This window comes from Chelonoidis abingdonii, chromosome 1 (assembly GCF_003597395.2).
Source record: "Chelonoidis abingdonii isolate Lonesome George chromosome 1, CheloAbing_2.0, whole genome shotgun sequence".
In the NCBI taxonomy this organism is placed as follows: domain Eukaryota; kingdom Metazoa; phylum Chordata; order Testudines; family Testudinidae; genus Chelonoidis; species Chelonoidis abingdonii.
In genome coordinates, this window is record NC_133769.1 from 93,102,687 (window position 1) to 93,116,751 (window position 14,065).

At 41.8% G+C, this 14,065-nt stretch overlaps 3 protein-coding genes across 3 annotated transcripts in view; 2 read left to right on the top strand and 1 right to left on the bottom strand.

The window, feature by feature from the left end:
- The window catches only part of ART4 (ADP-ribosyltransferase 4 (inactive) (Dombrock blood group)), a 33,782-nt gene extending 23,332 nt beyond the window's left edge, over positions 1–10,450 (top strand). Inside the window, exon 4 of the mRNA XM_075067488.1 lies at positions 10,385–10,450. Coding sequence (XP_074923589.1) covers positions 10,385–10,395 — 11 coding nt within the window. The 3' untranslated portion in view covers positions 10,396–10,450. The remainder of the gene's footprint in view (positions 1–10,384) is intronic.
- Positions 1–14,065, bottom strand: part of LOC116834992 (histone H2A type 2-C) — a 299,566-nt gene that overhangs the window by 28,165 nt on the left and 257,336 nt on the right. The window lies entirely within an intron of this gene.
- On the top strand, positions 10,399–12,296 carry SMCO3 (single-pass membrane protein with coiled-coil domains 3). Its single transcript, XM_075067501.1, has one exon. It carries the CDS (start codon positions 10,399–10,401, stop codon positions 11,074–11,076), a length of 678 nt encoding a protein of 225 aa, XP_074923602.1. The 3' UTR covers positions 11,077–12,296.

Here is a 14,065-nt window from a genome sequence, read left to right on the forward strand (position 1 = left end):
ACTGGAGTCAGGTGCTCTAACTGGAGTCAGGTGCTCTAAGTGGCCACAGCTGTTCTAGTTAATCTAAAGCAAACCTTCCTCCCTTAGCAGGGAATAAGGCCCCCTGCTAACACTCTTATGCTGCCTTCTGGCCATGCTGTATCACACCTCCCAATGACCAATACTATCATAGCTTATTCTGAATGAGCTAATTCCTGTTAGCTAGCCACTATAACCTGACCTATCAAAATGAATTGTTGCTATCAGAATAATCTAAAAAGCTTGCCCAGAAAGTTTAAACACACTTATTAAAACAGATACTGTTTCAGCATTTTGATTCTTAGACTTTTTTCCTGTTTACATTAGTTTTGTGTTGATTTTTATTTATCAAGTTTTTAAAATTAACAAAGCAAGAAGACTTCACCTTGACGCCTTAGTGCAATGCTCAAATCTAGACACTAAAAGTGATTGCAGAAATTATTATGGAATGAGCAATTAGCCGCAAGCTTCTCTTGTTGCTTTGTGTAACTTCCCTTGTTGTAAGAAAAGAAGGAACAGAAGCATATTGCTAATACACGAACAATTGCCGTATTGATCATTGCAACTTGTCTGTTATCAGTGAGATATAGACCTCAGCCAGTTTAACAATGCACTGGAAAGATTCACAAGATGGTCTCAGCACTCTGACAGCCTCCTCCAGATAGTCTGCAGCTATTTTCAGGGCGTTTGTAGAAGCCTGTCCCCAAAGGACAGCCTGCAAGAAATTGGAAAATGAGAAGGCAATTGATGGACTGCGAGGTCTAGCTTCTTGAATCCTGCTCCCTGAAGGGCTGTTCTCAATGGCAGTTGGGAATATTTTGGCAATTTCATTGTGGCCCATGAGAAGGTCAGCTACTTGGAGGGACAGGGCAGGGGAAGTCAATAGATGATGAATGGCAGACTCTACAATCTCAGGGAGATTGCTGTGTTTCAGTAGCACGGCAGCGATTGGACCACTGATACTTCCTAGGACTCCCTTATAATTTTCATAAAGGTCCTTCACAACAGTAATCTTCTCTTGCAGAGAAGTGATGGGCCCAGCAATCTTAGCATATAAATGGTGGCTGATGCTCTGCTGCACATCTTTGTCTTTCATTTCCACAACAGCCTGCATCTCTTTCAGAGTACTGATCAGGAGCTGAAGGTTCTCCTTAATGCTAAGGTTTTCCTTCACGGTAATGATGGGGAAGCTGGTGCCAAGGTGCTGATTGAGGATTCGAAATATTGTATTGGTGGAAGAGACATATATGTATACGAAATCATACAGAGTCTGGCTGGCTGTGAGCACCCTTTGTTTATCTCTCTCTGCACCAAAGATGGACAACATTTCCAGAGAAGAGATTTGACACTGAAAAACAAATCAAAAGACACAGGTGAGGAATCTAAGAGGTACAGTACCTGTATTCTGAGCTATAAATCTCCAGTAATAATACCATACAGGGTTTTTTTCCAAACCAGAACTATAGTTCAACTGCTCCTAAATAGTGTATCCTCCATTAGCTTCTACAGTTCATGTTATTTTCTAGGTCAAATGTAGAACTGATGTAAGTAGGTGCAACTTCACTGATTTTGATGCTTACACTTGGAATGAATCTGACCCTTTAAGTGTAAGCAGAAAAGTGGAATTAAGAGTAGGAATGAGAACATTCCTCTTGAGGAAAGACAGCTTAGCTATTTATTGTTAGATTTACTACAAGTCTTTGGAAACTAATATACCTGTCTTCACCCTTACTAGCTGTATTTGTTTTGGCTAAATCTAATATTTTTTTTCCCATATGTATATACAGTGTGCCTCACAAAATTAGAGCATGGTCCTCTGTGGAGGAAGCAGAAGGGTACTTGGTCCATAAGGGCCATTCTTCAGTTACAGACCAGAATGACTCAGGACAGGGAGTCACGGACACTATTTCTTCCTTATTCTAGAGCAGTGAGCCTCTTCTCAGCACGCACGTGTTTCTGAATGCTGTAATCATGATATCTGACTAAGGTGATATACACATCGTTTAGCCAGCATTTCACAGCTCTTGGTAGGTTGAGGCACAAGCAAACTCACTGATTGGGCTTTCATTTTATCATTCTTTTGACTGCTCTACTTCTTGCATGGGGTGGTGAAAAGTAAGAGTTTCTCTGCCTCTGTTAGCCCCTTTTCAAGTGCTAGATCCTCCCCTCTGGTGCACTGAGATGTCAACAAAAAAGATTAGTGATGGGCAAGCCAGACTAAGTCTTTCCTCCAAACTCAAGTGCTCTGAAAGAGTAGTGATTAACATTCTTTAAACAAAAAAGTCAGGCATCCCTGAATTTCCTGGTTTGGGCTGTAAGTGGAAGTTCTGAAAAACCATGAGAAAGACAATTTGTGTGTTCTCTATTCCAGTAGAAACCACCAGTTATCTCCCAAGAAACTGTGTTCTCTGCACATTTCTAGTTTGATTTTTAGACTAATACAGTTCAGATAAGCATCTGAATTGAAAAGAAATGACAATTTTATGAGGTTTTTCCAGCACTAATTTAGATCTATCTCAAAAGGGCAGAAGGATTGTTGGATGTGTATTTCCTGCTCAAGAAGGGCTTGTCATAGCTTTCCTACTCAGATCTGAACCTTAGAGTTCAGAAAATAAGATGCTAGCATGAAACCTCCAAGCTTATTTACCAGCTTAGACCTGATATCGCTGCCACCAGACAGGAATTTCAGTGCCTGCCTCACTCTGGTCTCCCCAAAACCTTCCCTGGGGGACCCCAAGACTCAGATGCCCTGAGTCTCACAACAAAGGGAAATAACCCACTTCCCTTATCCCTCTTTACCTCCTCCCAGGCTTCCCCTCCCAGGGTTACCTTGGAAGATTACTGTACTTAAACTCCTTGAATTACAAAACAGAGAGGACAATTCACCTTCCCCCCTCCTTCTTTTCCCTCCCACAAATTCCCTCGTGCGCTTTAGGCTCAATCCCCTTGAGTCCCCACTAGTAAAAAATCCAACAGGTCTTAAAAAGAAAGCTTTATATAAAAAGAAAGAAAAAGAACATTAAAAATTGGTCTCGCTGTATCAGATGACAATATATACAGGGGTTATTGGCTTAAAGAAAACATAGTAATAAACTGCCTTATTCAAAAAGAATACAATTAAAACATTCCAGGCAACGACACATCTTTAAATAAGAAAAACAAAATAAGCCTTGGTCTTTCTACCTTTCGTACTTACACTTGGAAAACAGAAGATTAGAAAACTGGAGATACACGAGATCCTCTTCTCAGAGCGAGAGCGCACTAAGCACAGAACAAAGAAACCACCACCCAAAAACTTCCTCTCCTAGCTTTTGGAAAAATCCGTTTCCTGATTGGTCCTCTGGTCAGGTGTTGCCTTTGTAACCTTTACAGGTAAAAAGAAAACATTAACCCTTAGCTATGTTATGACACGCTCCCCAAACACAGACATGAAACTCTGGCGGTGATCCGCTAGAACTTTAGACTAAAACAGATTATACACACATGCACCTTTACATATACTAAATACGTAAACTACAAACTTCTAACATAAGGACAATTTTTAACCATGTATTCTGGGAACTCTCTGGGAGAGTGCATCAGCTACTTTGTTAGAAGCCCCTGAAATGTGTTGAATTTCAAAATCAAAATCTTGGAGAGCTAAACTCCAACGAAGAAGTTTCTTGTTGTTCCCTTTGGCTGTATGAAGCCACTTTAGCGCCGCATGGTCAGTTTGTAGCTGGAACCACCGTCCCCAAACATACGGGCGTAGCTTTTCCAGGGGGGTAAAAGAAACATTAACCCTTAGCTATCTGTTTATGACAGGGCTCAACTCTGCTTCCTTTTAAATTAGTAGCAAATTTCCCGTTGACTTCAGTAGGAGCAGAATCAGGCCTGAAATGTGTTATGTACTTGTGTAAGATAATATAAGTTCTAATAATGACTAAAGAACTATTGGTAATAAAATGGAAACCAAGAAGAATTCCAAGCATTGTATCAGTGGCTGGCATGTGGGATTTACCAAGTCTTTATAAGAAAGAAAATATTTTTAAATATTAAACAAATTTTAAAATATTTACAAATATGGTATTTCCTAATGTATGTGGAGGAATAACGATTCATTTCTTGTTAAATGATTGACAATCACATTCTAACCTAGAACATAAAAGGGTGGAAGGATAGCTCAGTGGTTTGAGCATTAGCCTGCTAAACCCAGGACTGTGAGTTCAATCCTTGAGGGGGTGATTTAGGGATCTGGGGCAAAAAATTGTCTGGGGATTGATCTTGCTTTGATCAAGGGGGGGTGGAGTGGATGAGTTCCCTTCCAACCCTGATATTCTATGAACATGAATACTCCAGAACAGAAGGATTAGCACTTACTCTAACTTCTTTGCTGCTCCAAGCAAAAAAAAAAAAAAGAGCATCACCTTGCAGTTACACCCCCCCGAGTGCTGCATTGCCTAAGTGCTGTGCCACACAAGCTCCCGCCCCCCTGAACACCACGCCACCAAAGCCCCCTGAGCACTGTGCTGCGCCATGCCGCCCAAGTTCCTGCCCCCCCGAGCGCTGCGCCACCGAAGCCCCAAGCGCCACCCATCTGAAACAAAAAAACCAGAGTGCCACTCCGCCCGAAGGTGCCACCCCAAGCACATGCTTGGTCAGCTGGTGCCTGGAGCTGGCCCTGGCACTGGCACTGACTAGAAACCTTGCAGATGTAGTATCAAGGAGTTGAAATTGCCAGGAAGCCCTGCACAAACTAGATGAATGCTTAAAGGCAACAAAGTTTAGGTGATGGTATCTCCTTATCAGTGAGAGAAGAAAAGGCACATTCCTGCACCCCTATCCACTAGGGATGTGATATCATCAGGTCCTGCAATCTAAACTAGATGACCCTGGTCAGTACTTGAATGGGAGACTTTAAAATAAAACAAAAATCAGAATGTTGCACAAAATTAGTGCTTATGTAGTTAGAATTTTCTCTGTGCCCAAAACTCTGAAGTCAAGAGGAATTTTGTGCCCTGATTCTGTATTGAACCAATGTCTCATCATTCAGAAGAAAACCAAACTGGAAATTATGGATTAACCTTTCCCCACCTAGCGGTAGAATAGAGCTTTTCCTGTCATTCTCAGAGTGTATCCATTTTGACTTGAGGAAGGGTTTGTCAGTTGGTGTGGCCCTGGTGATTGCATCTGACATGCCGGAGGCCCCCCCACCCCAAGTGTGATGCACAGGACTGAGTCTGTCTTTTTGTGAAACTCTCAGCATGGAGTTTAAATGGGATTAGTGTTGGAGTACAGGCTGTCCTGCTGTGACAGAAGCTTGTACTACCAAGCAGATATGTTATGGTATATACTCTTCTATTTGTGTTGGACTGCCCACGACTTTTCTTCTGGAATTCACAGATTTACAGCTATAGCAACATTTAGCTGTTTGTGATTATGTTTGCAGGGCACTCAAATTTATGAAATATATATTTTTAGAAATATTTTTGATGGAACATTCATTAGATGCATATGGATTTGTACTGTACCTGTTCCTTGCATAAACAGAAGGCTACAGGTTCTAGGGTTGTGAATCAAATTATTTTACCAACATGAAATAAACTAAACAATTTTAAAATTGAAAGGGGAACGGAGAAACCATGAGCTGAGGCTGGGTATAGAGTCCAGAGAGCAGTGTTACACTAAAATAATTTACAAACCAGGCAGGCAACAGGACCCAACTGAAGCAACAATCCCTGCAGACCTAGGTCATCACATTCCACCAGAAACAGCCAGAAAAAGCCAGTGAAAAGAGGATTCACTGTTCTGCATACCTGCAGCTGATTACAGAGCTCTGACTGAAAAGCAGGTAGGTAGCCTTTATGATTTGCTGTGTAGAATCCCTTTAAAATATTTATGCTGGGCTGCAGAGGCTAATTTATAGTATGCACAAAGATTTAAATAAATATATATGGACAACTTGGCTATTTGACTGTAGGAGTAATATAACATCATCTGAAAAGTGTTAATGCCAAAGAGAGAGAGGGTTATGATGTTCAGAGGAGGTATAATAGCATAAACTGAAATAATCCTAGATTGGCCAGCAATAAAGAATATGAACTAATAGGCCTCTTCAATCTCTTAAATTTCTATTATACTAATGACATTCACAAAAGTTGCACTCCATTCAGCACATTTCATCCTCTCCAAATTTCTACAGTACAGTACTAACCAACAACATTTAACAGAGAACTCATTAGAGGGAAAGGACCCAAATACCACTCTGAGTCAGAAAGAAGCCTGTTCTCTCTTTTCCTTAGGTAGAATTGATAAGAAATCATACCTGCTTTCACAAGGGCTTGTTTCAGTTCAGTTCACGGCTTTTCATCAAAATCATAAACTCTTAGTGTACACGAATAATACCTCCTCCATCCTGAAAGGAAAAAGAAGCATGAGTTGAAGTGATTGCCCTATGTTTTTTTGAGAACTTCAAAAGAAATGTGTGAAGGAAATGCAGTAGACATAATATATTTGAATTTTCATAAATCAATGTTCATTTTCCACACAATATTACTAATTATATACATTCCAATTGGCTTGTGGCTGAACACGGTCGCTAGGATTGAAGGCTGGTTGAAGGATGACTCAAAAATTTATATATAGCAATGCAACTGGTGAGGAAGGGAGTGGTGTCTAGTGGAGTACCACCAGGTAGGAGACAGCTGATTCTAAATTGGCAAGTGTTGCAAAAGCTAGTAAGGACAGACAAATGATATGAAGGAGACTACTAGTAGAAATAGCTATGTGATCTACCATATCTTAGATATTTCTGAGGTGCCTATCATTGTATTATCTAAGCACCAATAACAAAATGAAACTTATCTTGGAAAAAGGCAGGCTAGTACACAAAAATAACCCCAAACCCAGATCGTCAGTGAGAAGGAGGATAATGCAAACCGATAAACCAGACAACCTATGCACTCAGGGATGAAGGTGAATAGCACACTAGCGATGATTTGTTAATGTAACACAGAAGGCCAAGAAATGTTAGGCTGCATATAAAAAGGCAACATGTCCTGGAGCAGGGGAATAATACTTCTTTCTCCATGCTTCAGTGCTAGAAAAATAGTGACAAACTCGAGACTGTTTAGACAAGAACACCACAAATTATTAGGGGGAAGCCTGTAGGGAAAGATTGAAAGAACTAAAATGACATATTACAGCTTGGTTAAGTGATAACTAAGAGCCAGATCCTGCCTAGCCTTTACAGTGGTTAGGCCAATGTAAGCAGCCTGTGCACGCAAGTAGAATTGCAGACCTTGCAGTCAGGGGAGCAGTGTCTGCTCAGTTCTTACTTTCCCAGGGACACAGCATTCCCAAAAGAAGTGTGAGAGGAGATGGGGCTATAGTATTCCCACCAATTGCACTGGAGCAGGACTTACACACAAAGGGGAGAAGGTCACTACCACAAAAGGGTGTGAAAGTGGATGTGTTCTCTCTGTGTGCCCGGGGACAGAGAGAGATTTTATCTCCGAGGTAGGATGTCTCCTGGTGCTCCAACTAGGGCAGTGCAGTTAAGCATCACCCCTTAAAAATGGACAGTGCCTAAATGCCATGCGCTAACTTTAAATCTGGGACAAGATCACCATCTTCAGACATCTGACAGATGGAGATAGTTTCTATGGTGAAATAAACAGGAATACTGAGATCAAAGTAAGAAAGCGAACATTTAAGTTAAATATCAGGACAAAAATACAGTGAGATATATTAGGTGATGTGTAAGGTGCTATAAGTTAGGCCTTGGCTACACCATATAAAATATTCCAGTATAGTTAAAGCATACATCCCCTTACTGTGGCTAATACTGGTATAAAGATGCTTATTCCAGGATTGCTTATTCCCCTATGGGAACAGGAATACTTAGGATCTGTAGGATATAATTTTTATTTTTTTTTCAATTTCAACAATATTGATTTTTATTCCTGGCCCTGCAAGGAGGACGAGGCCCAAGCCACAGGGTGCTGCTGGACAGTTCCTGCCCTGGATAACCTCTGCACTTCTGGCTGGTGAGTGAGCAGGGCCATGATAGCAGGGCTGCAGAGCGCTCCCTCTACGACTGACTGAGAGGCTGGTGACACCCGATCTCTGTAGGCTCAAAGTGCAGGGAAGGCTGTAGTCTTGGCAGGGCAGAGAAGAGACTGTTGGCCAGGGCTCCAAAGAGGAGGTTGAGCTCTCAGCTGTGTGTGGGGGGTGGGGGGGCACCTGCTGCTGAATGGCTCCTGCATGGGGATGGGAGCTTGGGGCCAACTCCTCCTCCTTCTCCTCCTCGCAGGCCTGGCTGGGACTTTCTGCTCTGTCCTGCCAGAACTGCAGTCTTCTTCACACTGTGTGACTGCATGGATTGGGTGTTACCGACACCAGCCTCAAAGCAGTGCAGGGAACCCTGATAGCAGGGCTGCAGAGGCCTCCCTTTGCTGCTACAGGACCCGTGACACCCAAATCCCAGAGAGGCCAGGTGCAGGAAAGGCTGCAGGGCTGTTGGGACAGAGGAGAGATTCCCAGATCCAGCACTCCCAGCTGGTGTGACAGCAGGGCTGTGACAGTGGGGCTGAAAAGGGCTCTCTTCACTGCCACAGAGTCAATCATACCTGATCCCTGGGGCCACGGGGTGGGGGCAGGACCGGCGCCAGTGTTTTTGGCGCCCTAGGCGCACAGCCATTTTGCTGCCCCACACGCCGGTCCCGTGGCTCTGGTGGACCTGCCGCAGGTGTTCCTGTGGAGGGTCCGATGGTCCCACGGCTCCTGTGGAGCTGTTGCAGGCGTGTCTGCGGGAGGTCCACCGGAGCCGTGGGATCAGCGGACTGTCTGCAGGAACACCTGCGGCAGGACTACCGAAGCAGTGGGACCAGCGGACCCTCCGCAGGCACGCCTATGGCAGGTCCACCGGAGCCGCCTGCCGCCCCCCCCCTGGCAAAATGCCGCCCCTCAATAATCCTGGTGCCCTAGGCGATTGCCTAGGTCGCCTAAATGGAAGCGCGGGCCCTGGGTGCGGGGAGGGAGGCAGCACTTGTGATGTTTCCAATGGCTATTTTTTCATTGATTTCAGTAAAAAGAACAGGAGTACTTGTGGTACCTTAGAGACTAACAAATTTATTTCAGCATGAGCTTTCATGAGCTACAGCTCACTTCTTTGGATGCATAGAATGAAACACACAGACAGGAGATATTTATACATACAGAGAACATGAAAAGGTGTAAGTATGCATACCAACAGGAAGAGTCTAATCAATTGAGATGAGCTATCATCAGCAGGAGAAAAAAAACTTTTGAAGTGATAATTAAGATGTCTCATAGAAGGTGTGAGGAAAACTTATGTTAAGTTATGTTAAGTTATGTTACGTTAACTTCTCTTCAAAAGTTTTTTTTTCTCCTGCTGATGATAGCTCATCTCAATTGATTAGACTCTTCCTGTTGCTATGCATACTTACACCTTTTCATGTTCTCTGTATGTATAAATATCTCCTGTCTGTGTGTTTCATTCTATGCATCCGAAGAAGTGAGCTGTAGCTCACAAAAGCTCATGCTGAAATAAATTTGTTAGCCTCTAAGGTGCCACAAGTGCTCCTGTTTTTTTTGCGGATACAGACTAACACGGCTGCTATTCTGAAACCATTGATTTCAGTGTGTCAGCTGAAATAAATGTTTAGCAACATCTATCCATTGTTATCTAATCCTGCCAAGCCTAACTATATCAGTATAATTGTGTCCACACTAGTGGTTTTACTGTCATAACTATTTTGGTAAAGTGAAATTATTATATTGTTACAAAAACTGTGTGTAGAACACGCTTTTGACTTTGACTTTCTCAGATTTCCTTAGACTTATTTTATATCAACATGCTAATATGTGAGTAAGTGTAAGGGAGTCCACTCAGTTTAATTTATGGACCAAAAAATCAGAAGAAGGTATAATCTACAGGAGGGACTGCTCTACTTTACCTTAAACATGTGTCAACACTGATCTGTGAGCTGCTTTTCTTGCTACTCCCCTCTCTTCTAGACCATTGGCGGAGTGATTTACACCTACTCAAATTCCCTTGCAGTCACTCAGACTCATTCATAGGGCTAAATTCCAGGTGATATTAGTTCACAGTGATAAGCAGCTACAAGTTTTAGGAAGTCTATTGTGGTGTAATGTATATGTTGGACAGATATAGTTGTAAATTATGTCATCTTAAGACTACTTCAAGACATACTGAGTCACACCTCTGGATTTGACTTGCTGGGTCTGAAGTGAATCACTGACTTAGAGGTTCTGTATCCCAGTTCCCAGTGCAATCCAGTCCCCTTCCAGTGTTCTGGGTTTTAAAGATGGGTAAAAAACTTTATTTTACCTCTCTCTGCAGCTCTTTTCTGAAGAATGGCTCTGAGTGACCTCCTCTACCCAGATAACCCAAAGAGACGTCAAGAAGTGATCCGTCTGCACCAGGAGCTGCTGGACTGCATGTTGGTTAATTTCCATGCCACAGACGAACTGATTGCAGTACTGAATACACACTTGGGGTGCACAATTGCCCAGATTAAGATGGAAAAGGGTGGCACCATCAAGGAAAACTGTGACATTATCATCCAAGCTATGAGCGAGATTCAACGGGAAGTATGGAAGATTGACAAAGAAATGAAGGAAATGCTGGAGCCAATGCTGTACCAAAAGCTTTATGACATCAAAGAGCCAGAGGTGGAGAAAATTGCAATAGCACACAAAGTTTTTTCGATTGTTCTAGGAGAAGCTACTTCCATTGCTGGTATGGTAGCTGTAAAACTAATCGGCTCAAATATTATAATTGCTGCTGTTAACAAGCTGGTCACTCTGCTAGCCCAGATTGGTGCTTCTGTTCTTGGAGGTATTGGCATTGCCATTCTTGGGCTGGGTATGGACGTGATCCTCCAGGCCATCCTGGGAGCAGTCGAGAGGGATCAACTTCTGGGAACTGTTAAAAGTTATGAGGAGCATCTGGCCGAATTTAAGGCAGCTTCAGAAAAATATCAGCGTGCCATAACTGAAGTAACTTCTATGGTGAAATGTAAAATTAATTGAATGGCTTTTAATATTCTCTCTGGCTGTCACAGTGACCACACTAATTATGCTTATATTAACTTTTCTGATTCTTTATGGTAGAGTGAGTGCTCTTATTCATTTTTAGCAGCAATAAGATAGCCATGGAAATGGAGGCCTTTATGGCTGAGGAGATTAGCACAGAACTATACAAATAGGTAATTGGTTCAAGACCACTCCAAGTAGGGAGTGTATGACAGTACCTGCTCCAGAGGTCTGGTAGCTTATGTGAACCAAGTTGGTTATTTCCAATCCACTTCTAAATGCTCAAAGTACAAAAATCGCTATCAAAACTATCACTAATTTCTACAGTTTGGAAAAAGGCCAGGTTTACATTAGACACTTTTGCTGGATTAGTAATGCCAGTTAGGGACATGATTTTTAAATGACTTTTCTATACTACAAGAACCTTAGTGGAGATGTAGTTATACTGGTAATAAAATAAAATAAAATAAAATAAAATAAAATAAATGTTTTTGCTGAAATAAGATGCATTTAGAGTAGGAGGGTTTGCTGCTGTAACTATATTGGCAAATCTTTTCTAATATAGATGCACCTTATTTCAGTAACCTTTATAGGGGAAGGTCAAGGAATATTTAACTGCTGTTTCCTGTAACTATTGTACCAGATTGGTGGAGCCATCAAGTGCTCATCTTAAAGTAAATTCTAATCCTGAGAGGTTTGTGGTTTGCAAAATCCCCTAAACACTATAGTTAAGAGAAGTTGTCTCTAGTATTCCAAGGGGCTTTATTTACAGTATCTCTTAATAACTTTTTGTATCCTCATTATGAGCCTGCTCCTGTAAACACACATGTAATTAACCTTCTGCACGTGTGTAGTCCCACTAGGGTCATTGGGACTACATGCAAAAGTGTTTGCAAGATCGTTGCCCTATAAATCATAGGACTTGTTATGCTATTTTATTTTATTTTCCTTTAAAGTCATTCACATGCTAGTGATGTGAGCATACAGAGGACTTGTTCAATACAATTCTGAGTTTCATACACCATTATAGGAATAGTACAAAATTAAATGCCCTTAACTTGCATACTTTGTAAACAAAAGGCTAGAGTAAAAAGTGTGATTTGTATTCTTTCTCTCTCTCTCTCTGACATGCTGTGATTTGATTCTCTGCTTTGTTTTTTGCAGAAAAATTGTAATTTAAAATGAATTAGAAATATATATTGTAGGTTTTGAAAGTTCTCCTCCCTGTGTGTGGCTGATTTAGTCCGTATGTACGTGTTCCCTTCTATCTCAAAAATCAAACCAGATCCTAAGAGAAAGTTTACAATTTCTATTATAGGATGCCATATATAAATTACTCTGCATATATAGATTATTATTCATGTTATTCACTGTTCATCTCACACTCCCCATCATTACCTGGCTCGGGCCAGGGAAGCTAATGATCCAAACAGCAGAACAAATTTGGTGATGAAATCTGGTCACGTGCCATCTGAGGCACATTGTGCATATGCTAAGAAGAAGATTCCAGGGCTGCATACAGGTCCATCTTTTCATACTCCACAAATAAGATATTGTGACTAAACAATTCAGAAATATTCATTAATACTTGGCTGTGGTTTTCTATAACAGTAATAACTACCTCATATCTGTGAAAACTACTATATCAGGGAGATTATAACAGAATAGCTCCTTCTCCTCTTTTCATCCCCTTCCCATTCTCTTTTTCCACTTTATAATCTCTTCTTCTCCTTCTGTCGCCCCTCCTTCTCTTTATATCCCTCTTCCCCTTTCCCTCTCGTCCTTCCCTTCCCTAGGTCTCATTTCCTCTGCAGGCTGCTGCACTAGAAGACAATGCAGTTGTGCACACTTCAGTTTGTCTGATCCATTCAGCAAAAAGGCATTGGAAGGAGCTACAGACACACGCCTAGCAATCTATATTGGGAGGGGACAGACCATCATAAACCATTAGGAAATCCCCAGTAAAAATTATTAACATGTAAAGACAAAAAAAATTCATTCACCTTTCTACATTTCCTTGACAACGGTGGGAAAGAAGGAAAGACAAATCCACTGAGGAAAGAGAAGGGAGAAGAGGGTGCTCATCTCTGTGAACTACTCCTGTCAGAGCCAAGCTGCCCCACAGAATACAGAGCATGGGAGCAGTGACCTCACAGAGGCCTGTGGCAGGTCAGCAGTCCTGCATGATCCAAAGGAGGCAGCTACCTCACAGAGGTATATGCAGATAAACCAGACAGGAGGAACCTTGCACTTTACCTTGAAACAGGTGAAAGTCATTGTTAGAGGGCTTATTCCTTCACTCTCTTCCTTCCCTGGTCCTTCTCCCATGAACAGAGAGCAACAATATCTGAAGTCCAAAGGCGCAAACAATTCGATGTTTATTGGGGTGAACCTCTAGCAAGCATGATTCCAGTTTCCTTCCTTAGTGTCCCCTTCCCAGCTCTGACACCACAGAGCTTTGCCTGTGTCCCTGTTCCTGTTACTATCCCCTGTTCCCATTCTCCCTTTAGCAAAATGTGATCCCAATTCCCCCATCCCCAGTCCCTGTTCCCATTCCCACCACTCTTTCTAATTTCCTACAGACTATATAGTAAAACCTGAATTTTGCTTAGCTATACCTTAACCAATCATTTTACTGAAATTTAACTAACCAATCCTAACATATTGTAACATGGTTATTTAAACAACTATATTCCACCACCTTCATTGGTTTACACCCAACAAAATTAATTATACAGCAGACAGAAACAATCACAGAACCAGACAGAGACCATGCAAATAAACATACAAAAATATACAGAAGTGAGTATTTTACAACTACATCTATACAGACAGATGGGTTTTCCAGCTGTGTCTATTGATAAGTGAGTTCTTGCCAGACAGGATGCGATCAAACTAAGTTTCCTTTTACATCTTCTAGGCTCTTCCCTTTCTCTGGAGGTGATAGGAATATCAAGACAGGATTGTATTCCTAATAGCCCAATAG

Coding starts and splice junctions, on each gene's coding strand:
- SMCO3 (XM_075067501.1), top strand. CDS start 10,399: ATGGCTCTGAGTGACCTCCTCTACCCAGATAACCCAAAGAGACGTCAA.